The sequence below is a fragment of the Rhinatrema bivittatum genome, chromosome 7 (genome assembly GCF_901001135.1).
Source record: "Rhinatrema bivittatum chromosome 7, aRhiBiv1.1, whole genome shotgun sequence".
Classification (NCBI taxonomy): Eukaryota; Metazoa; Chordata; class Amphibia; order Gymnophiona; family Rhinatrematidae; genus Rhinatrema; species Rhinatrema bivittatum.
Window position 1 is genome coordinate 220,056,984 of NC_042621.1, and position 22,366 is coordinate 220,079,349.

At 41.1% G+C, this 22,366-nt stretch overlaps 1 protein-coding gene across 4 annotated transcripts in view; it reads left to right on the top strand.

Moving 5' to 3' along the window:
* The window catches only part of HECTD2 (HECT domain E3 ubiquitin protein ligase 2), a 231,251-nt gene that overhangs the window by 17,750 nt on the left and 191,135 nt on the right, over positions 1–22,366 (top strand). For all 4 annotated transcript variants that reach the window (XM_029609862.1, XM_029609861.1, XM_029609864.1 and 1 more), the window contains one exon: positions 14,189–14,318. In XM_029609862.1, the coding sequence (XP_029465722.1) occupies positions 14,189–14,318 (130 nt within the window). The remainder of the gene's footprint in view (positions 1–14,188; positions 14,319–22,366) is intronic.

Below are 22,366 nucleotides of genomic sequence, written 5' to 3' on the forward strand. Positions count from 1 at the left end.
TGCTGTGGTGGGGTAGTGTAGCGAAAGGAGGGCCTTTCGTCTGAATCCTCACAAAGGCTCACAAAGGAGCGCACTAAGGGGCAGGCCCCTTAGGTCGCGCTCCTTCGGGTGCGCGACACCTGGTGCGCGACGCCCCAGGGAGCGTCTGCAATTTAAGGGCCTGAAAACAGTGCTGGGCTAGACGGCTGGGTTGGGGGTGGGAGCATTTGTATCAGTCTTAGTCTTATTTGTTGTGCTTTATCAATAGGACATGCATTGATGGTGCACTGTTGCCTTTTCATAGGTAGGGCTATTGCTGTTTGAATCTTCGTAGTTAGTGCTGCTATGGTATGGAAGGTTTGCTACATGTGCTTATTTTTTTCTTTCTAGGTTTTGTATTTTACTATGTGTTTGGTAGTAGAGGGAGTTTGTATTGCTGTTACTGAGATGACATCAGAATAAGAATATCTTTTTGTATGGTGAGCTGTATGGGGAAATATCCTAGTTGTGCTCTGCATCCATTGTTGGGGGTCAGGGGATTCCCATGGATGCAGAGTATCGAGCGGATTTTAGAAGTCCTACGAGCCCCAAAGCCGGGAGATACACACTATATTGACCCAGTGTTCATTGCACGGATTTTAAGAAGCACCCAGGTACATGCATATCTCCCGGTATGTAAGAAAACATTTTTTCACAAAAGGAGCGGGACATGGCATGGTCTGGGTGGGGCATGGGCGTTCCAGGAAATATGAATGAAATCAGCGCTTAAGTATTTATGCACACCAGCATGTGCTGGGGCTCTATCTGTGTAACTTTACTTCTGCTGTGGATGGTGTGTAAGTCATGAAACAAAAAAAAATAGACAAGTCATCGAGGTTTTAAGGGTCAGGGCTAATAGGGTGAAAGGGAGGCAAGTTAGCTAGGGAGTTTAGGAAGTCCTCTCCTTTACTGGGGTGAACTGGGAACAAAATGGGGAAACAGGTAATTGTGTCAGCGCATGTATCTGCTAAAATCCCCCCCCCCCCCACTTATGTGATCGAGTTGGCATGCAGATTTGTGTGTCAATATAAAATTGTGCGCATGTGTACGTTCATATAGCTGATTTTATGTAATATGTTTATTAGACAACTATGAAAATACAATGCAAACAAAACAATACATAACATTTTTTTTTTTTTTTAAGAATTATCGTCCCCTCCCCACCCTGCACATCCAATACAAAGATAGCATCCTGTTGGGAATGCGCATATACTTGCGAATGATATAAAATTGCTGAGTCCATGTGCGCAAGGCGGCAAACACGTGTAAATCTGCTCCCATGCTTTATATGTTTACATTTAGCCCTGTGACATGTGAGCATCATCAGTCAGGTTTGTCCCGACAGAAAAAAGGTTGAGAACCACTGGTGTGGAACACTCTTAATGCCTTATTGAAATGTAAACCATACCTAGTAGTCTTTCGCGATCAAAATTTCTGTTCAGTGAGACATAAGTTGATCAGATATGTTGAGTTTGTGAATCCATGCAGCCTCAGATCCCGTAATGTGCTAGATTAAAGACAATTTACAATTCTTTCGTTTAGTAGCGATTCCATTAATTTCCTCAACATTGAGGGCTGACTAACCAGGCTGCTCACTGCTTACACTGTTACATCTGCCTTTTTGCAGTTTTCTTGTTTCCAACAAGTAATTGAACAGGTTTATTAGAAGTGCTCGCAACACCTCTTTAAACTCTTAATTATCTAGGATGTATCCTGCCTAGTCCTTTTACATTTTTTTCCATTATGAATTTTTTTTTCTATTTCTATTCTGCACTCTTTGTTTCTGTTTGTTCTAGTGTTACTTATCTGCGATTTCTTGCCATCTTGTTCTGCCGAGTATTACTTGAAACAGGGATGGAAAATTCTGGGCACCTAAAAATTGACAACTGCTTCTGGCTTAGGTCTAGGAGGATCCACTGTGGCAGCCTGGTCCAAAATAGATCTGACAGCACTGTTTGAGCCATGGCCTTGGAGGAGCCGAGATGGTCTGGAGCTGCTCCTTGCCAGCACATGCCAGCTCCAGACCATCTTGGCTCCTGCAAGGCCATGGCTCACACAGTGCTCTTAAATCTATTTTGGGCCAGGCTGCCACGGTGGATCCTCCTAGAACTGTGATACATTACAGGAGGACCTTGCAAAACTGGAAGATTGGGCATCCAAATGGCAGAAGAAATTTAATCTGGACAAGTGCAAGGTGTTCCATATAGGGAAAAATAACCCTTGCGGTAGTTACACGATGTTAGGTTCCATATTAGGAGCTACCACCCAGGAAAAAGATCTAGGCATCATAGTGGATAATACTTTAAAATCATCGGCTCAGTGTGCTGCAGCAGTCAAAAAAGCAAACAGAATGTTAGGAATTATTAGGAAGGGAGTGGTTAATAAAATGGAAAATGTCATAATGCCTCTATATTGCTTCATGGTGAGACCTCACCTGGAATACTGTGTACAATTCTGGTCGCCGCATCTCAAAAAAGATATAGTTGCAATGGAGAAGGTACAGAGAAGGGCAACCAAAATGATAAAGGGGATGGAACAGCTACCCTATGAGGAAAGGCTAAAGAGGTTAGGGCTGTTCAGCTTGGAGAAGAGACGACTGAGGGGGGGGATATGATAGAGGTCTTTAAGATCATGAGAGGTCTTGAACGAGTAGATGTAAATCGGTTATTTACACTTTCAAATAATAGAAGGACCAGGGGGCATTCCATTAAGTTAGCAAGTAGCACATTTAAGACTAATCGGAGAAATTTCTTTTTCACTCAATGCACAATAAAGTTCTGGAATTTGTTGCCAGAGGATGTGGTTAGTGCAATTAGTGTAGCTGGGTTCAAAAAAGGTTTGGATAAGTTCTTGGAGGAGAAGTCCATTATCAGCTATTAATCAAGTTTACTTAGGGAATAGCCACTGCTATTAATTGCATCAGTAGCATGGGTTCTTCTTAGTGTTTGGGTAATTGCCAGGTTCTTGTGGCTTGGTTTGGCCTCTGTTGGAAACAGGATGCTGAGCTTGATGGACCCTTGGTCTGACCCAGCATGGCAATTTCTTATGTTCTTATGAGCCTGAGGCAGGTGATTTTTCTCTTAGACACAAAATGGATGAAATTCTTCAGCACATGGGCCCTTTAAACTTGCATACATTTATTTGGCAGCATTTCTCTTAAATGTGTTCTATATTTGCTAGTTTAAAGCTGCATTTCAACAAAGAAAATGAAAAATTGGCTAGACTTGCATGCCAGTGCTCTACTAGAATGCTATGCCCCTTCTGAAGGAGAAAAAGGTCTTAAAAATAGAAACATCTTACAAATTTCTAAATTGTAGATTTATGTGCTCTGTTTTTCTGTCACTTACTGCTTTGCTGCAAGGGATTGAATCAACACTTAAAACAGTATTTCCTTGTAAGAAACCAAATGTGAATGTAAAGCGTTAAAATGTAGTGCTGTATTCTCTTACTAGGATAAACATATAATTAAACAAAAAATTCTCATGTTTAGGGCTATTTTTAGGAGCTTAGCTCAGTAGTGGACAGAAGCACTGCTGGGAAGGGAACTAACAGTTCCTGATGTATGCCAAGTCTCAAATTAGTAAGAATACAACTGTTAATTAAAAAGCTACTTTCTTTTTCTTAGGTTTGGAGAATATTTTGCCTTACTGACCAATGTAGCAATGCTGGAAATATTGATTTTAAAGCTGATTGGTAAAACACATTTCTATTTTTCATACCCTTGTGTTTATAATTTCTCAGAAGTTTCCCAATTTGTATATTTTTTACTTTATATATAAAAATCAACTTTATGCACAGAGCCTTTACATCCTTGTACATTTGTCACATTTAGCTTTCTGAAAAAACAGAAATCAAAATGCATTAAAGTAAGAGTTTGACTGATCGACACAACATAATCTGCACTTTTGTCTTGAAAGAACAATTATAGGATTATTCCAAACAGACTTTGATTGCATAAGTCTTCACCCCCTTGACTTAATACTTGGTGGAAGCCGCTTGTGCAGCAAGAGAAATTTAGGATCAGTGACTACCTACTTTGCACAACGGATGTTGCCATTTTTGCCAATTCTTCTTGGCAGAAGATCTCAAGCTCTTTTAGGTTGGCTGGGGATCTTCTGTGGACTATAGTCTTCAATGCTTGCCATATATTTTCTATTGGATTTGGGGGTAAGCTTTGACTGGGCCACTTAAGGACATTCTTTTTCTTTTTGCTGGGCCACACCATTCTAGCTTTTGCTTTGTGCTTAGGATCATTGACCTACTGAAAGGTAAATCGTCTCCCCAGTCCCAGGTCTATAGCAGACTAGAACATCCATTTTTCCTCACTCCTCACTAGCCTCTCTATCCCTGCTGCTGGAAAGCATCCCCGCAACATAAAACTGCCACCACCATGCTTTACTATAGGGATGATGTTAGCAGGATGATGTGCTATTTGTTTTATGACACATGTATCACTTAGTACTGAGACAACAAAGTTCCTGTTTGGTCTCATCAGACCTCAAAACCTTCACTCACATGTGTGCAGTGTTCTCTGAATGTTTCTTTGCAAATGCTATGCTTTTCTTCAGCATGGCTTCCTTCTTGATATCCTTCCATACAACCTATGTTTTAATGGCATAGCCAGAACTGATTTTTTGGGTGGGCACAAGGTTAACATGGGGCATGTAGGTCTAAGACCTACTAGTTGTATTCTTATTGATAAATAATAGCCACTGAAGGGTGCATTATATGGTTTCTAAGTAGTTTGCAACAGTCATTATGCATCATGTGTGAAACTTTAAAATATTTTACCTCAATTATTTCAAGCACTTACAAGAATTAAAAATTCCTTATTAATCTGTATTAAATGTATTTTATATTTATTGCAGTTTATATATGCACAAGTATATCATGTAGAAAGCAAAGAAAACAAACAGATCCAATCAATCATGTAATAAAACAAAAATTAATGTATTGATTTTTTTTATGAATTCTCTTTGCAGAAAGTTGGAAATCATCATAACTACAATAAAATAACATTAATCATCAGAACAGGTGCAGAGCAGAGCTAGGACAATTCACATTACAACCAGCATGAAAATAAATTAAAAATTTGGTGTTAACTCAGCAAAAAATATCCCTCCACTGCTATTTTGTGAAATAATACAAACTTCCGCAAAAAAAGAGAGATGTCTAGAACCTTGCCATACCATTCAGTAACAGCACTGACTCTCAGGACTCAAGCAACAGCACCTTTATGAAAAAGCAGCAATGCAAATACTACACCAGGCCCTAGAATATTAATACATTATCTACTGGAGTAACAGAACAAGCTGGACTACTACAGAGAAACTACACACTAGCAAAAATACTGCACTTCAGTCACACACAGGCAAAACAGAGATCATCTACAAATTAGCGATAGAAACACGGAGACAAAACCGAAATAGGCTGAGAAACTAGACTCTGAACAGTGGAATACTGAAGAAAGAGCAAAATACAAAAATATAAGAAATGCATATTCCCAGAGATAGCATATTCAAATTGCTAAAATCTCAAAATGCTATAAAGTACTAGTTATAAGGCACCTTAGCCCAAGTTCTAATGTTGAATGTTCATTGTTTAATGTTTTAATGATTTAATGTTTAATGTATCAATAATAAGACCTCCCAGTCTTATTATTCCAATAGTTATAATGTGAACCGATGTGATTTACTCCAATGAATATTGGTATACAAAAACAATTAAATAAAAATAATAAAAATGATCTTTGTATTTTTCTAATCAGTTGGTCCAGGTCTTTTTTTCCCCTCACTTTCATTGTTGATCATTTCCAATTCCTTTTCAGGATCTCTCTTCTTCTACAGTCTTCCTCCCTCCCTCCCACACACACACATGCACGCTCATGCTTTCTCGCACAGACTCCTTCATACATACAAGTTCTCACTCTCATATGCTCTTCCCTCCCCACACACACAAGCTCACATTTTCTACACACACACACACACACACACGCTCTCACTCTCTCGCCCCCCCCCCCCCCCCAGGTTCCCGTTCTTTTAAACACACAGACGCACACCCAGGCTCCCATTCTTACCCACACTGGCTCCCATTCTCAGTCACATGCACACACGCCAGGCTCCCATTCTCACCTCCTGACACATCCCCAGGCTCCCAGTGTGTTTCCACACACACACCCAGGCTGCTATTCTCAATCACATACACACATTCATGCTCCCATTCTCACTCACACTCATGCAGGGCCTTTCCATTAGGCACAGACAAACTCCTACTTCCGCCGCTGCTGTGGGGATGGGATCCCACGATGGCATTGCAGCTCCGGCCCTCCTCTTCGCCGTCACAGGATCCCATCCCCGCAATAGCCTTGCTTCCGAGGCTCTCCTTTTTGCTGTCATGGGGATGGGATCCCATGACAGCATTGCAGCTTTGGCCCTCCTCTTCGCTGCTGTGGGGATGGGATCCTGTGACAGCACTGCAGCTCCAAACCTCCTCTTCGCCGCAACAGGGATGGGATCCTGCGATGGCATTGCAGGTCCGAACCTCCTCTTCGTCACTGCGGGGATGGGATCCTGCGATGGCTGCTTCCGAGACCCTCCTCTTCACCGTAATGGGGATGGGATCCCAGAATGGCGTTACTCCAACAGGCCTGGATGGGTGGGCCTGATCCCAAAGTGGATGGGTCATGGCCCACCCATGGCTTACGCCACTGCTGTTTGTGGAGTAATCTTGAAATTGTTATCAACAGTCTGCATTTTTCTCAATCTCGGCCAGAGACAAGTCATCTTTTGCTTCACAGTGACCTTCCACAGCAGTTTCCTTACTTCATGGCTACTGACTTTAGAGGGATGGTCTGATCATGGTAGTGTCTTGGTGCAGCCAAACTGTTTCTGCTTTACATTAATGGATCTAATAGTGCCCCAAGGGATATTCAAATGAAATATTCAAATGAAATTTTCTTATAGTCCTCCTTCAATCTGTACATTTTCATAATATTATACCAGAATTCTTTCAGCATGTTTTGACCTTTACTTCAAATTTACGTCATACAACAGAAACAACTTCATACAGTAATATTCAGATCAGCCCAAGTGTTGTGACTGGACTTAGGTAGATTCTATTTAACTTATTTTGAGCCTAAAGGCAACTTTTTGAGCTGGAGGTAATTTAGGTTTGCAATGACAAAGAGTGTGAAGATTTAAGACTTTTTTTTGTTTTTTTATTACATATGGAATATTTCTATAATTGTTTTTTTCACAAAGTATAGAGCATATTGTGTAGATCAGTGAAACAAACTGTAAGTTTGCAACCCAGAGATTCTTCACTGGGGAGAAGCATTGGTTTCATGACTTGTAGGCTAAGGACAAAGTGCCCAACAGGACAAAATCACTGTTTTCTCCAAGATGTGTTCCAAAATTAAACAGTTTACTGAAGTACTTGGTGAAAAGTGATATCTTGACATAAAAACAGAATTTATGCGTGTCACATGCAGAACAAAAAAATCCAAATGGTCACCTAAATGCAGTTATCAACAGCTTGAATTCTTCCAATTCCCAGACCTTTATCAGGATACTCTTTAGAAACCCCCTTGCTTTGGGACTCCCTCTTTTGGTACCTGAATCAAACTGATGATTTCTTCTCTTCTGACCACTGCAGGACAGTTTTGCTGTAACAAACAGAAATTGTTCTTACTCCAGACAATTTACTTCAATTCATGTTGTTAGAAAAAGTCTCTGAATCCACTCTCCTTGGGTGCAGAATCTCTTCAGATGCAGAATACACATTTCCTAGGGCTTGGACTACTCCAATCCACAATTCTGAGCAACTCCCAAAAGAGCAAGAAACCTGGGTTAGGTTTCCTGTCCATAAGAACCTTTCCAAGATTCCTGCTTACAGCCCCTCATGCTGCTCGAAGCACTGCAACCTCCTCCTGCAGCTCCAGGGACTCTGAACTTGAGTCCTGGCCTGCATGAGGAGACAGCCAGAAGGAAAAGAAAAAAGAACTTCTGGGTCCTTCACTATATTGAATCCACTCAAGCTCAGACACCTTTTAGTGGGGAAAGTCTGAAAAACCAATATCCCTATTCTGACATCAATGCCATGTGTGTGTGGTACTGCATACAGCATTAGTAAGGGGCATTTTTAGGATCCCTTACATTTATTTATTGAGCTTACATGTATGTCTGCTATTTCAGATATAATGTTCAAGGTGGCTTTCAAAATATATAACCTAATACAAAGTCAAAAACAATTTAATATAATAGCTTGACAGTATTTGTTATTGGTTACCTATTTCTAGAAAGTTTGGAATTGTTCACAATTAAGTATATACTACTGTTAAAAAAAAAAAAAAAAAAAAAAAAAAAAGTCCAAAAATTGGATGACTTGCAATAATAATATTCCCAAAAGGTCAATCCAACAATATACACAATTTATCTGACTTAAAGGGCTGAACAACTATCCTGACAGACCATCCATTGAACATTCCATCATTACTAAAGGACCTTCATAACATGAATGGAAGGGCAAAGCTTCTTATTCAAAAGTTTTAATCATCGGTTCTGTTGAAACACATTTTTTTAAAGATTTTAGAAATTGCAATTAAAATAAACAGACCATGAGTATGTCCCGGTCCAAAATCCAGTGATATATTCATTGAGAAGAAAACCAGTCCTAACCATGACATGGAGCCACATTTCGATAAGAATCTGCCTCAGGGCCCAACTTCGGAGGTCTCTCACATGAGCTACTAAATGAGATAGAACAGCTTTCAAATGTACTTGTACACTATGTCATATATGAATCTGGCATCACCTTCCATATAGGCATGCATTCTCTGATATGTTGACATAAACTTTAATAGTATCAGACACAATAGGAAGTTGTGTTGGTTCTCTCTTTTTTATGAAGCTGAAAACATTTTTTAGCAGTATTAATATTCCACGTTTTATTGTCTGTTAGTCTGTGGCTATTAGTTATTTTCTCTGAACACTGCTGCCACTGTGCTGTTTGTTTTATTAAGTGATTTAAAAATCAACCTCTGACCAAAATTGCATGCATCATATAAATATCCCAAATATCTGAACAGAGAGAGCAGCAGACAGTTTTCACACAAGGCCAAGTTTGCTTAGCAGCTAGAAAACACTGAAAGTGCAAATGGTTTGAAACTTGGAAATATTTTTTCCATTTGTCAGTGTAGAATGTTCCATTCATGGATAGCTGCAACTATTTTCTTCTGTCTTATCAGCACGTTATTTTCAAACATAAGCATCCTATTGTTTTTTTTACTACAATTTTAGGGGTTAATTTTCAAAAGGATTTACATGCTTAAACCTGGGTTTTACATGTGAAAATGCACTTTTTCTGTGTTAAGTGGGCTTTTGAAAATTTGTCATTGAATTGTCCATAGGATATTCACGTGTAAGTGCACTTTAAGTGGATAAATGGGCTTTTGAAAATTTCTATGATAGTATGTTACATTTACGTGCACAGTTGCTTTGAAAATTACCTCCAGTATGGTTAAAAGCAGCAATGTAACATAGCTACTGGAAAATCAGCTAAGAATCATTGCATAGGGTATCTTTCCCGTTCAGCTATGGTAAAGCTCATTGTCATTGGTAAAAGTAGAACTGTTCAAATACTGGTAGGTTTAACATTTTGTGCGGGGTGTTATGGGCGCTACCTTCGCAGGCTATCGCAGGCTTGAGCTGTTAGCGCAAGCCTGCGATAGCCTGCGAAGGTAGCGCCCGTCTGCGCTACTTAAATTGGGGAGGAGTCGGGGCGTCACCGGGGCTGACTCCGCGAAGACGCTGCGGACGGCGAAAAGGTAAGGGCCTTTTCGCATCCTACTTCACGCTCAATAGCTACACCTTCTTTGGTGGCGCTATTGGGTACGAAACCGGCAGCGATCGCACCACGGCGGTGCGATCGCTGCCGGGTAGTGAGGACCACCCCCGCCCCCATTAGCACAGTTTTCTAAAGTATTGCAGGCCTGCAATACTTTAGAAAATGAAGCCCTTAGTTTGTACTGAATTCATTCTCATACTGCTTGTATGGCATCCTTTGTAAGTGTAGTGGTTCTAGCCTCAAGGAACTCTTCTTAATACTATAAAATGTGACCCTCGTCCCCACCCTCCCATCAGTCTTAATATTGTAAATCTGTAGTCCCTAGTAGATGAAAAAGGTTCACTTGGCTCAATTTGTGTCCTTTGTTTTTTGGGAGCTGAATTGAAGTGATCTAAGTGGCAGAAATTTCACCATGTTCTGTAGTTCTCTGTTTCTTCGCAGGAAATAACTTAAAATGTTCTGCAATGGGCATATCAATGACATGTCTCATTCACACTGCGTGAGGTTAACTTGGACAATTGATTTTATTTCACAGGACTTAGACTTTGTAGGAGGCTTAATGTAGTTTGCCTTTGTAAACCCTCTTCAGAAACACATCTGTGGGTTTACTTATGTGACAGTCTTACAGTATACATGCTATTGTTCCTGTGTTTAATTTGTTCATTTTAGTGATGTTTTTTATGTTGTAATGCATTCAAACTCTTGTTTTCATATGGTAATGGTGCACAGTGTTGCAGATATTTTTAAAAAATGGTATTCTACTTTAAATGTATTGAAGCTTTAGATTTTTTTTAAAGTTTCTTTTAAAACACTTCCTAGCTTTTCTTAAATATTTAAAAAGGACATTTTATTACAAATTTACAATTTTCATGTAATAAAAGTAATGTGTAAAAACCCATGGTTTGTTTGTTTTTTTTAAATTAAAATTGTTTCCATTGTTTCTTTTTCTATGCACTCTTTTCTCTCCTTTGCCCTCAGGTCTTAGACCACATACCCAGGCTACACATGTGCCTTTCTTGGCTAGGAAGACTGAAGAGAAGTCTTCTGAGACTTATTTCTTGCTGGCCAAGGTGCATCGCTGAGGGAGTAGCAGTAGTGGCAGACATGTGACACTCCCCTCCCTCAGCAGGCTTGAGTTCATGCCTGACTCTGTTGGAGAGGAGCTTCAATATCTCTGTCCCAGAAAGGGTCCAATATAACTAATTGTATTCCAAGATACCAATATCAATAATGCCAAAGCGTGCAGTACATTTTTATAAATGTATGTAGGACCGTCAAGATTTAACAGTGTTTGCTGCTAGGTCCACTTTTTTGTAATTTTTATAAATTTTTGAAATGCATGTAAATGATTTTTGCTCATCATGTCTTAAATTAAAGAACACTCATGGAAAAACAGTTGTCACCAATTTACTGACACACAAAAAGTGAGCTGCCCAAATTATTGAAAGTCAATATAGTTACATTTCTCAAGATATAGCTGGTGATTCGATTATTAGGAATGTAGACAGCTGGGTGGCTGGTGGGCGTGAGGATCTCCTGGTGTAACATGCCTACCTGGTACAAAGGTGGCAGACCTCACGCGTCACCTAGATAGGATTTTAGTCAGTGCTGGGGAGGAGCCGACTGTCATGGTACTTGTGGGCACCAACGACATAGGAAAATGTGGGAGGGAGGTTCTGGAAGCCAAACTTAGGCTCTTAGGTAGAAAGCTTAAATCCAGAACCTCCAGGGTAGCATTCTCTGAAATGCTCCCTGTTCCACACGCAGGTCACCAGAGGCAGGCAGAGCTCCGGAGTCTCAATGCGTGGATGAGACGATGGTGCAAGGAAGAGGGATTCAGTTTTGTTAGGAACTGGGGAACCTTTTGGGGAAGGGGGAGTCTCTTCCGAAGGGATGGGTTTCACCTTAACCAGGGTGGAACCAGACTGCTGGCGCTAACCTTTAAAAAGGAGATGGAGCAGCTTTTAAACTAGAACAAAGGGGAAAGTCGACAGTCGCTCAGCAGCGCATGGTTCGGAGAAAGGTATCTTCAAAGGATACTAATGATGCATTAGAATTAGGGCATCCCGACAGTGAGGTTCCAATAATAAGAAAAGTAGTCCAAGTGCCTGTAACTAAAAACTCAGCTGAGCTAAAAAATTCTAACTTATCCCTATCAATTAAAAAGCAGAATGAAAATACAAAAAACAAACTTTGAAATGTTTGTATGCTAATGCCAGGAGTCTAAGAAGTAAGATGTAGGGATGTGAATCGTTTTTTGACGATTTAAAACAATCGTCAGATATATTTTAAATCGTCAAAAATCGTTAGAGCCGCAATACAATAGCAATTCCCCCAATTTATCGTCAAAAAATCGTAAATCGGGGGAGGTGGGAGGGCGGGAAAACCGGCACACCAAAACAACCCTAAAACCCACCCTGACCCTTTAAAACAAATCCCCCACCCTCCCGAACCCCCCCAAAATGTTTTAAATTACCTGGGGTCCAGTGGGGGGTCCCGGCGCAATCTCCCGCTCTCTGGCCATGGCTGCGTTAATAGAAATGGCACCGGTGGCCCTTTGCCCTTACCATATGACAGGGCAAAGGTAGCGCCGGCGCCATTTTGGTTCCTGTCACCCGATGTCATGAGTGCAGGAGATCGCTCCCGGACCCCCGCTGGACCCCCAGGGACTTTTGGCCAGCTTGGGGGGCCTCCTGACCCCCACAAGACTTGCCAAAAGTCCAGCGGGGGTCCGGGAGCGACCTCCTGCACTCGGGCCGTATTGCCAATATTCAAAATGGCGCCGGCGCTACTTTTGCCCTCACCATAGTCCTGGGGAAGGACCCTATGCCAGTATAAACATGTGGTCAGGGCTCTCAGGACTCTAAGGAATGGGGTTTACCATACCCCATTTCCTCAACAACATCTACTTTCAGGATATTCTGACCCTTCACTATATCCATAAGGGTGTAATGAGGCTCCATAAGCACTATGCTAGAAGCCTATGCTTCTAGTATAGGTGTTAGGTAACAACAGAAGCCAAGGGCCTAGGTCATGGTAGGCTGCTACCGCGATCTGGGCTGAAAACTAAAGGAAAACATGGCACCGGGAGGGTGGAAGGGTATATGTTTAGGTGTATGTATGTGTGTGTGTGGGGTGGGGGTGCCCCTGGAAATATAAATTTAAGTATCATTCAATGGAAGGGGGGAGAGGGAAGGAGTGAGACCAGGCCCAGTGGCGGAATATTGTATTTTTTTTAATCAAAAGGAAGTGGGTTTTGTTTTTTTTTTTTTAGGGGGTTGCATGGCAGTATTGACCCAGCACATCCGAGCATTGGACCTATCATGGGGGACTTTACGGCCATTTTTTCTTTTAAAGCTTTCTACACTTAACAGCTATATTCTGCTCTCATGCACGTCTAGACTTAGGCCAAAAACATATCTGGGTATCTTTTAATTTCAGAGTTAGCAGGATAAGTTATTCGCCTAACTCTGACCTACCCCAGAATGCCTCCAACACTCCTCTTTCTTATTCTGCTAAATCTTAGCCGGATAAAGATTAATCTGGTTATCTGTTAGTTGGATAAGCAAGGGAAATATTCAATTCAAGCCATTTAGATGGATAACTTATGAGTTATACGTCTAAATAGCTTTGAATATTGACCCCATTATGTCTACTTGGTGGCAGGAGCATAAGCAGGTAACTCATTGTATCCTATCATTTTTGACAGACTTCCCCACTAGTCCGCGATAAAAAGAAGAATTTGGAATGTGAAAATGATTTGGGGAATTGAAAGTAGCTCCACAGGAGGCTCTTAAGTTAAAGAAAAGGCTACTGAGTGACTATATCTTTGCAATGGAAACAGTGAAACATGGACATTACAAAAGAAATTATAAGGAAAATACATGAATCTGAAATGTGTTACAGGAGTATTCTGAAGACTACATGGAAGTCCTTGATTTCATTTGAAAGGGTATGTGGGATGATAGGAGTTGAAAGATCTCTGACAGAAGCTCTGATGAAAAGGAAAGTGGGATTTGCTGGTCATGTACTTGGAGGTTCTGGTGTCAAGCTAGCTAATTTAATATTGGAGAACATGTCAGCAGGAAACAAGACAGAAAATAACAGAACAGTTTGGAGACATGACATAAAAAATTGGTCAAGATCTGGAAACTTGGGTGAAATAAAGAGGCAAGCTGAGCATAGAGAAAACTGGTGCATCATAATTGCCTGTCTTTATGTCAAATGCAGCATTTGATTATTAAATGCTCCTATGATATTGAGATGAGTAAAATTACTTTTACAGTAATGTCAATGTTGCTATAATAATTATTTATTTTAATTACAGACAGCAGAGAGAGGTGCCAAAGGCCAGTTTTCCACATTCAGCAGTTTCATTTCGACTATCAACCAGAAAAAAGAAGCAGCTGAAAACAGAAGCTCACCTACACAGCTTGTTACATCTAACAACAAACATGGTAAAGTAATAATAGAGTCCTGCTTAAAATGATATATCACTTGTTTAGAAGTCTAATGGTAACAGTTCTGAGAGGGGAATATCACTATAGTATCTAGATTGGATACTAAGACAACAGATGCCCATTTTAAAAGATTGGGGTGCCTTTTGCCAGAACCGTTTCACTCAAGGTTGAGCAAAGCTATAGAGTACGGGGTACAAAAATCAGTTAGTCTGTCATAAAGCTATCATTACTCTATTTTCAGTCAGTGTTTAGTTGAGGAACAATAAGAATACTATGCAACTATGCAACAGCAGTAGCATACATAAATAAAGAAGAGGGTACCTGGAGCCAAAGAGTTTCAGAGAATACAGAGCTACTAGTTGCATGGTAGGAGAAAAATCTGCTACAGCTTGCAACATTACACATTGGAGGTCAGAGAATAGGCAAACAGATGTTTTGAGCTAAAATACAAAGGCCGAGGTGCTAGGCCATTGGGCATGCAAGCAGAAAATATAAAAATGGGGTGAACCATAGATGGTTCTAACAGCAACCCACCAGAAGACAAAGGCAAGAAGGTTTTTCAGGCAATAAAAACACTATGAATGCACCCATACAGGAGTGGCCAAGGGAAACATTGCTTTATGCTTTCTTCCCACTTGGTTGTTAATAGGCCATGTAATAAAGAAGCTCAGGAAGGAGTAGGTATATGAGGTCCTAGTGACCCCAGACTGGCTGCGAAGACCATGGTATGCTGATCTAAGCAGGCTGATAGTAGCTCAACTATTGCATTTCCAAGGCATAGGTGTCTCCTTCAACAGGGATCAGTAGTAATGGCAAACCCATCTTTACTCTCGCTACCACCCAGGAAAAAGATCTAGGCATCATAGTGGAGAATACTTTAAAATCATTGGCTCAGTGTGCTGCAGCAGTCAAAAAAGCAAATAGAATGTTAACCATTCCCTTCCTAATAATTCTTAATAGAACGGAAAATGTCATAATGCCTCTGTATCGCTCCATGGTGAGACCACAATTTGAATACTGTGTACAATTCTGGTTGCCGCATTTCAAAAAAGATATAGTTGCGATGGAGTAGGTACAGAGAAGGGCAACCAAAATGATAAAGGGGATGGAACAGCTCCCCTATGAGGAAAGGCTGAAGAGGTTAGGGCTGTTCAGCTTGGAGAAGAGACGGCTGAGGGGGGATATGATAGAGGTGTTTAAAATCATGAGAGGTCTAGAACGAGTAGATGTGACTCGGTTATTTACACTTTCGAATAATAGAAGGACTAGGGGGCATTCCATGAAGTTAGCAAGTAACACATTTAAGACTAATCGGAGAAAATTCTTTTTCACTCAACACACAATAAAGCTCTGGAATTTGTTGCCAGAGGATGTGGTTAGTGTAGCTGGGTTCAAAAAAGGTTTGGATAAGTTCTTGGAGGAGAAGTCCATTAATGGCTATTAATCAATTTTACTTAGGGAATATCCACTGCTATTAATTGCATCAGTAGCATGGGATCTTCTTAGTGTTTGGGTAATTGCCAGGTTCTTGTGGCCTGGTTTTGGCCTTTGTTGGAAACAGGATGCTGGGCTTGATGGACCCTTGGTCTGACGCAGCATGGCAATTTCTTATGTTCTCATGTTCTTATGGCATTGCTTTTGGGTGGGTGAGATTAGCTAAGCAGGCATACAAACCATCAGTTATTAGAATAAGGTTAAGTTTTAAAGAGAATTCAACAAAGAGAATTTGTGAGGATTTGGCAAGTTTTTTGCAATATATTGTAGACAGATTAACTGTTTGCCATGGTGTTATAAATAGGAGATATTTATAGAAATCCTTCGTCCTCTCAAGGTAATGTTTTAAACATCTTTTAACATCTAGATACTTAAAAAAAAATCTAGATTGTCGTTACATCACTTTTTTTAAAAGCAGGAAAAACTATTCATTGATTTAAATGAAAAGATGATACTATATTAGGAAAAAAATAAGGAATCTGCTACCATTAGGAACAAGCCTTTTTAAAGAAAAATGTTTTAAGTCATAAATTGAAGAAAGCTTCCAAGACATTTTCTAAATTTATTTTACTGAACCTCCTGTCTTCCTTCCACCTTTTTCTAATTTTTAACTATTTTTCTCCTGACCATTCTGAGGGCTGGGGCTATGTTTCTACCCAGTGCATCTGCAGTGTTCCTTATGATCTTTTCTACCTGCTACAACTAATTGAAGCTCCCATTCCAACATGCAAGTATGGTATAAATACAAAAAAAGACATCTTTAGAAATATGCTGCCAATCATATTTAAATAGCAGTTTCAAATATTTTAGAACTTGGGCATGAAAAAATTAGCTTGACCAAACCAAGTAAGAGATACTGTTGCTTTAAGGAGGGATGCTTCTAAAAAGAAAAAAAGAAAAGGTAAGTTACCCTGGAAAGGACGTAATAAACAGCTCTGAATCTTGCAGTTTCATGTGTGGTACTTGATATGTACTTCCTTTATCCTAATATAGGTGGTGTACCCTTAACTAGACAGATTTTTTATATCCTAATAGAAACATAGAACATGACAATGGATAAAGACCATACAGCCCATACAGTCTGCCCATCAACATCTCCTACTCAGCTATATAGTCCTTTCCTAACCCTCAGAGATCCTCTGTGCTTGTCCCATGCAGTATTCATTTCTGATATGGTCCTTATCTGCACTACCTTCACAAGGAGGATAGTCCATGTTTTATCCCCCTTTTTTGTAAAGAAATATTTCTGGAGGGAATGGAGAAAGTGTTAGCGGTCAGACTGGGCATGCCTTCAGACACCACGAGTTCTCTCTGGATTAGGGGGTAGCAAACCAGATCTTCTGCCTCTGGGGGAGCCCAGATGTGGATCTGTTTGCATCCCCTTGCAACAAAAAGGTGACTCTGTTCTGCTCGCTGTACAGAATAGATGGCAGACCAGCCTCGGATGCCTTTGCCCGCCATTGGGTCAAGGTCTTTTGTACACGTATTCTCCAATTCCTTTGGTGGCAAAGACTCTCTTGAAGCTTCACAAGGACAGAGGGACTATGATCTTCATAGCCCCTTATTGGCCAAGACAGGTCTGTTTCCACTCCTGTGGGAGTTATCCATCTGGAAATCGATCAGTCTGGGGTCTTCCTCAGAGCTCATTACTCAAGATCAAGCTAGGTTGCAGCATCCCAACCTCCAGACTGTGTCGCTCACAGCCTGGATATTGAGAGGTTAATTCTGCAACTGCTCAATCTCTCCAAGGATGTGTCTCTTGTCCTGGTGGCTTCCAGAAAGCATTCTACCAGAAAATCCTATGGACTGAAATGGAGGAGTTTTTCTGTGTGGTGTGAATAGAAGGTCCTGAATCTGTTCTCCTGCCCCACACAAAAACTGCTTGTTTACCTTCTACGTATATTGAAGGCTGACTTGAAAATGAACTCAGTTAGAGTTCATCTGAGTGCAATTGGTGCATACCACCATGGTGTAGATGGCCCATCTCTGTACAGTCTATAGTTGAATGCTTCATGCGGGGCCTGCTTCAATTGAAGCTTCCCCTAAGGAATCCCGCTGTATCTTGGGACCTTTACGTGGCTCACTCAGCTAATGAAAGCTCCTTTTGAGCCGCTGCATTTCTGTGACCTGAAGTACCTGACCTGGAAGGTCATATTTTTGTTGGCAGTCACCTCACCACACAGGGTCAGCAAGCTCCAGGCCTTAGTGACTTATCCACCTTACACTAAGGTTTTCATGACAGAGTGGTCCTGTGTATGCATCCTAAGTTCCTGCCTAAGGTGGTGATGAATTTCTATCTTTTTTTTCCCAAATCTTTTATTAAGCGTCAATGTAAACATAGCATGTCATCCATTAACAACACAACTGCTTTAACAATACAGCCATAAACAGAACATACACGCTTTCATGGTAAAATACATTAAGAAAGACTATTTTATACATTTTATTGTCCCCTGCTATTACCACCCACCCCTTCCCCTACCCCCCCCCCTTGCCTTGTCAACCAAAGACGACATCATGTGAACCATGACACCAACACTGCCGTGTAAGGGTAGGTATAAGTTGTACTCCCATGAGATATTCAGGGGATCACTGAACTGCCAGTTTCTTGGGAAACCTCTGCTATTAAAGGAAACAACTGCTGTACCTCTTCAGGGAGAGAAACATAAAAGGCTAACCAAGTATCTCTAAAAAAAACGCTTCTTCTTAAATGAAAGCGAGTGATACAAGGATCCATATTCCATCTGAAACAAATGTAACATCTGCACCGACCACATGTTACCATCTGGGGGTCTGCTTCCACCCATTTGAGTAAGATACATTTTTTAGCTATCAAACAAGCTTTAGAGAAAAACAAAATATTTTCATGGTTTAACGAGGATTCTCCACAGTCCACATTCAGTAGGCAAAAAGCACAAGACCATTGAATCTGTACTGAGAATAAATTAGAGGTTTTCAACTGTATTTGTTCCCAAAAATGTTGAATAGCAGAGCATTCCCACATGGCATGAATAAAAGTGGCCGGCCCCTGGGAGCATTTAGTACACATACTGGAAGAAGACAATCCCATACGATGTGCGGCCTGTGGGGTATGCACAACTCTGTGAAAGATTCTCCCTTGCATTTCTCTCAGTGAAACATTATGAGTAATTTTAAAAATGGACAAATAACAATCTCTAAGCATTAGTACATCTAAGAGTTCTGGGAGATCCGCATTCCATTTGTCCACTAGCTTATCAAAAATTCGGTAGGGGATTATATTCTGACAGAACTTATATAGCAAGGACAAAGAACCTTGCTTTCCCTGATATATTTTCATAAGTGGAAGATATTCTGGATTACCTATCGGTTCCCGAATATTCTGCTGGAGCTTAAATACAAAGGCCCGCAATTGTGCATACCCTAAAAAGAAGCTCCTATTCATCCCCATTCGCCCCTGTAGAACCTCAAAGGAGTATAGGCACCCAGTGTGAGAATCCATAAAATCCCCCAATGTACTAGCACACTGCTTTGAAGAATAACCGGCAAAAAAGGCCTCTAAGGGTGGTGTCAAAGGGTTTTTCCGCAAAGGATATTGCAAGGAGAGCTGCGTCGAAAGGTGCATGGTTTGCCGCACATCGACCCAAACTTGGCGCACCCTGTGAACCAGTTGAGCCTTAATACCCAACCGGACCAGCTCCCGCCGAGGTAAATGTATAACTAACTTAGGGTCCACGGGTTCACAGATATCTTCTATCAGGGAATAATCGGTATAGTCCGAGGTACCATTCAGCCAATCACCCAAAAACCGCAAATTTGCAGCCCATGCACATAATCTGAAATCAGGTAGATTGAGCCCCCCTTTGGCTTTTGGAGCTATCAACCCCTTATAGGCCAATCTCGCCTTTCGGCCTTGCCACAAAAAGCCAGTTATATCCCTTTGAAGACGTTTTATATCCTTACTTAAGAGAGCTATAGGTAACATCAAAAGTAGGTAGATAAGTTTGGGAGCAATGATCATTTTTATAACCGCTACCCTACCATATAACGACAATGGGAAGTTTTGCCAAGCTTTCAATTTGTCTTGGATCTTGTCTAGGAGTGGGGGAATATTAACCCGGTACCACAAATCTGTTTGTCTGTGTATTTGTACTCCTAAATATTTAATCTTATCTCCCACCCATTTAACCGGGAAATCTGGCCATGCCGGTTCTAAAAAACCCGTTATGTCTAAGGCTTCCGTTTTATCCAGGTTTAGTTTAAAACCAGAAACCTGTTGGAATATGGCAAAAAGCTTTAGGGCCTTGGGAAGTGATTCCCGAGTGTTGGTTAGAAGTAAAAGGAGATCGTCCGCAAAAAGCAAAGTTTTATGTTCATGTTGCCCGACCCTTATACCAGAAATATCAGGTTGCGATCTAAGAGATATAACCAATGGCTCTACCGATAAAATAAACAGCAGGGGGGACAAAGGACACCCCTGTCTTGTCCCACGGCAGAGTTGAAAAGTATTAGACATTGTCCCATTAACCAGAATTCGGGCTGTGGGATTGGTATATAATAGCGAAATATACTCAAAAAAGTCCCAGTAATACCAAACCTGCTCAACACTTGTTTTAAAAACTCCCATTCCACCCTATCAAATGCTTTTTCAGCATCACACATGACCAACAGAGGATCTTTCAGGTTCTTTATGGAGCAGGATTCCAGGGCGCAAAGTACTCTATGGATGTTTACAGTCACCCAGCGTCCCTTAACAAATCCTACTTGATCTTTTACCACAATGAGGGGCAAAACATCCTTAAGGCGGTTGGCTAATATTTTCGCATAAATTTTTATGTCCAAATTCAGCAACGATATAGGATAAGAGCCCGTAGACAGGGGATCTCTGCCCGGTTTTGGAAGAACCACTATAGTAGCGGAACGCATTGTTTCTGGCATAATACCTAAGTCTTTCATAGCCACAAACACCTTGCTCAAAGGTTCTGGAAGGTCAGATACCAAAGTTTTATAAAATAGGGAGTCAAACCCATCCGGGCCCGGTGCCTTATGGGCCGGTAAAGTCTGAATCGCCTCTTTCACTTCTTCTGCCGTGATATTACAATTTAATCTAAGGCGATGCTCCTCCGATATCTCAGGGCATTTTATCTTATCCAAAAAACCAGAGATATCATCCAAACTAGGCCCCTCCGAAGAGTACAAATCTTTGTAATATTGTGAGAAGATGTTGGCAATATCCAAAGAGCCAGTTTGGACCTTCCCCTGAGCATCTTTAATGGCAGATATAAATTTGTTTGGTTCTTGACTTTAAGTAAATTAGCCAGTGCCTTCCCAGCCTTATTTGCTTGAGAGAACATCCGGTACTTATATAATTTCATCGCTCTTTCCGCCCTGTTGTGTAACAAATTATTTAAAGCCACTTGCGTAGCTCTAAATGTTTCTAATTTGGGATCCCTATTACTCCCGGTGAGCCTTCTCTTCAATTGTGTCAATTTCTTCGTTAAGGAAATTATCTCAGCACTCTGTTGCTTCCGTTGGTGGGACACATAACTGATAACATGTCCTCTCATTACTGCCTTGGCGGCTTCCCAAAACAGTATGGGGTTATGAATGTGCTGTTCGTTATCTCCGGCATAATCCGCCCACCGTGCTCTCAAGAAGTGAGGGAATTGCTTATCTGAGGAAAGAAAGCCAGGTAATCGCCACTGGCCATGTCCAACAGAAGGTGTGATTTCCAATTGCGTTGTAACAGGACAATGATCAGAAATCACCAACTCTGCTATTTTAACCCGGGAGAACTTTGAAAGCAGAGATTCAGAGACTAGCCAGTAATCAATTCTTGACCACGCTGCATGTGCCCTAGCTAAGTGTGTGCAATCATGATCCCCTGGATTCATGACCCGCCACAGATCAAGTAACTTTAAATGCGTGCATAAATAAGGAGGTCCTTTATGTTTGCTCATACCGCCCATTATCGTCAAAAATCTGCTTGTGCATCTTAAAATCAAAGGATTTATGAATCAGTAGCGCTACTCCGCAACTTTTAGAGGTACCCTCTGCTGAATACACCTGGGTAAACCCCTTTTTTGCCAATTTACGCGCTTCCCTTTGGGTTAAGTGAGTCTCCTGAAGAAAAACTATTTTTGCATTTAATTTACTTAACCGGGACAAAACTTTTTCTCTTTTGACCGGTGTGCCGAGACCTGCGACATTCCATGTAACTATCACTTCGGACATATCTCTAGACACACAGGATAATAACCCAACGCCCAATCCCAAAGAGGTCTCGCAGGTAAAACGAGCATTTGGTCCCTCCGAAAAAGATTCCTTATCCCCTTACAGCTTTGCAAATAAGCACACCTTAAGGATTCAAATACAATTACAACACACACTTGTTGACAATGCATCCCCTTTCCACCCCAATATCCTCCCTCCCCTCCCCCTTCCCCCCCCCCCCCCCCCCACCACCAAAATATACCAACCCCCATCAATAACTATTCCCACGTCCCGAAATGAAGGGACTGGAGATCAACGAACTGACGTGCTCAACCGTCTCAGCAAAAGTGAACAGAAAA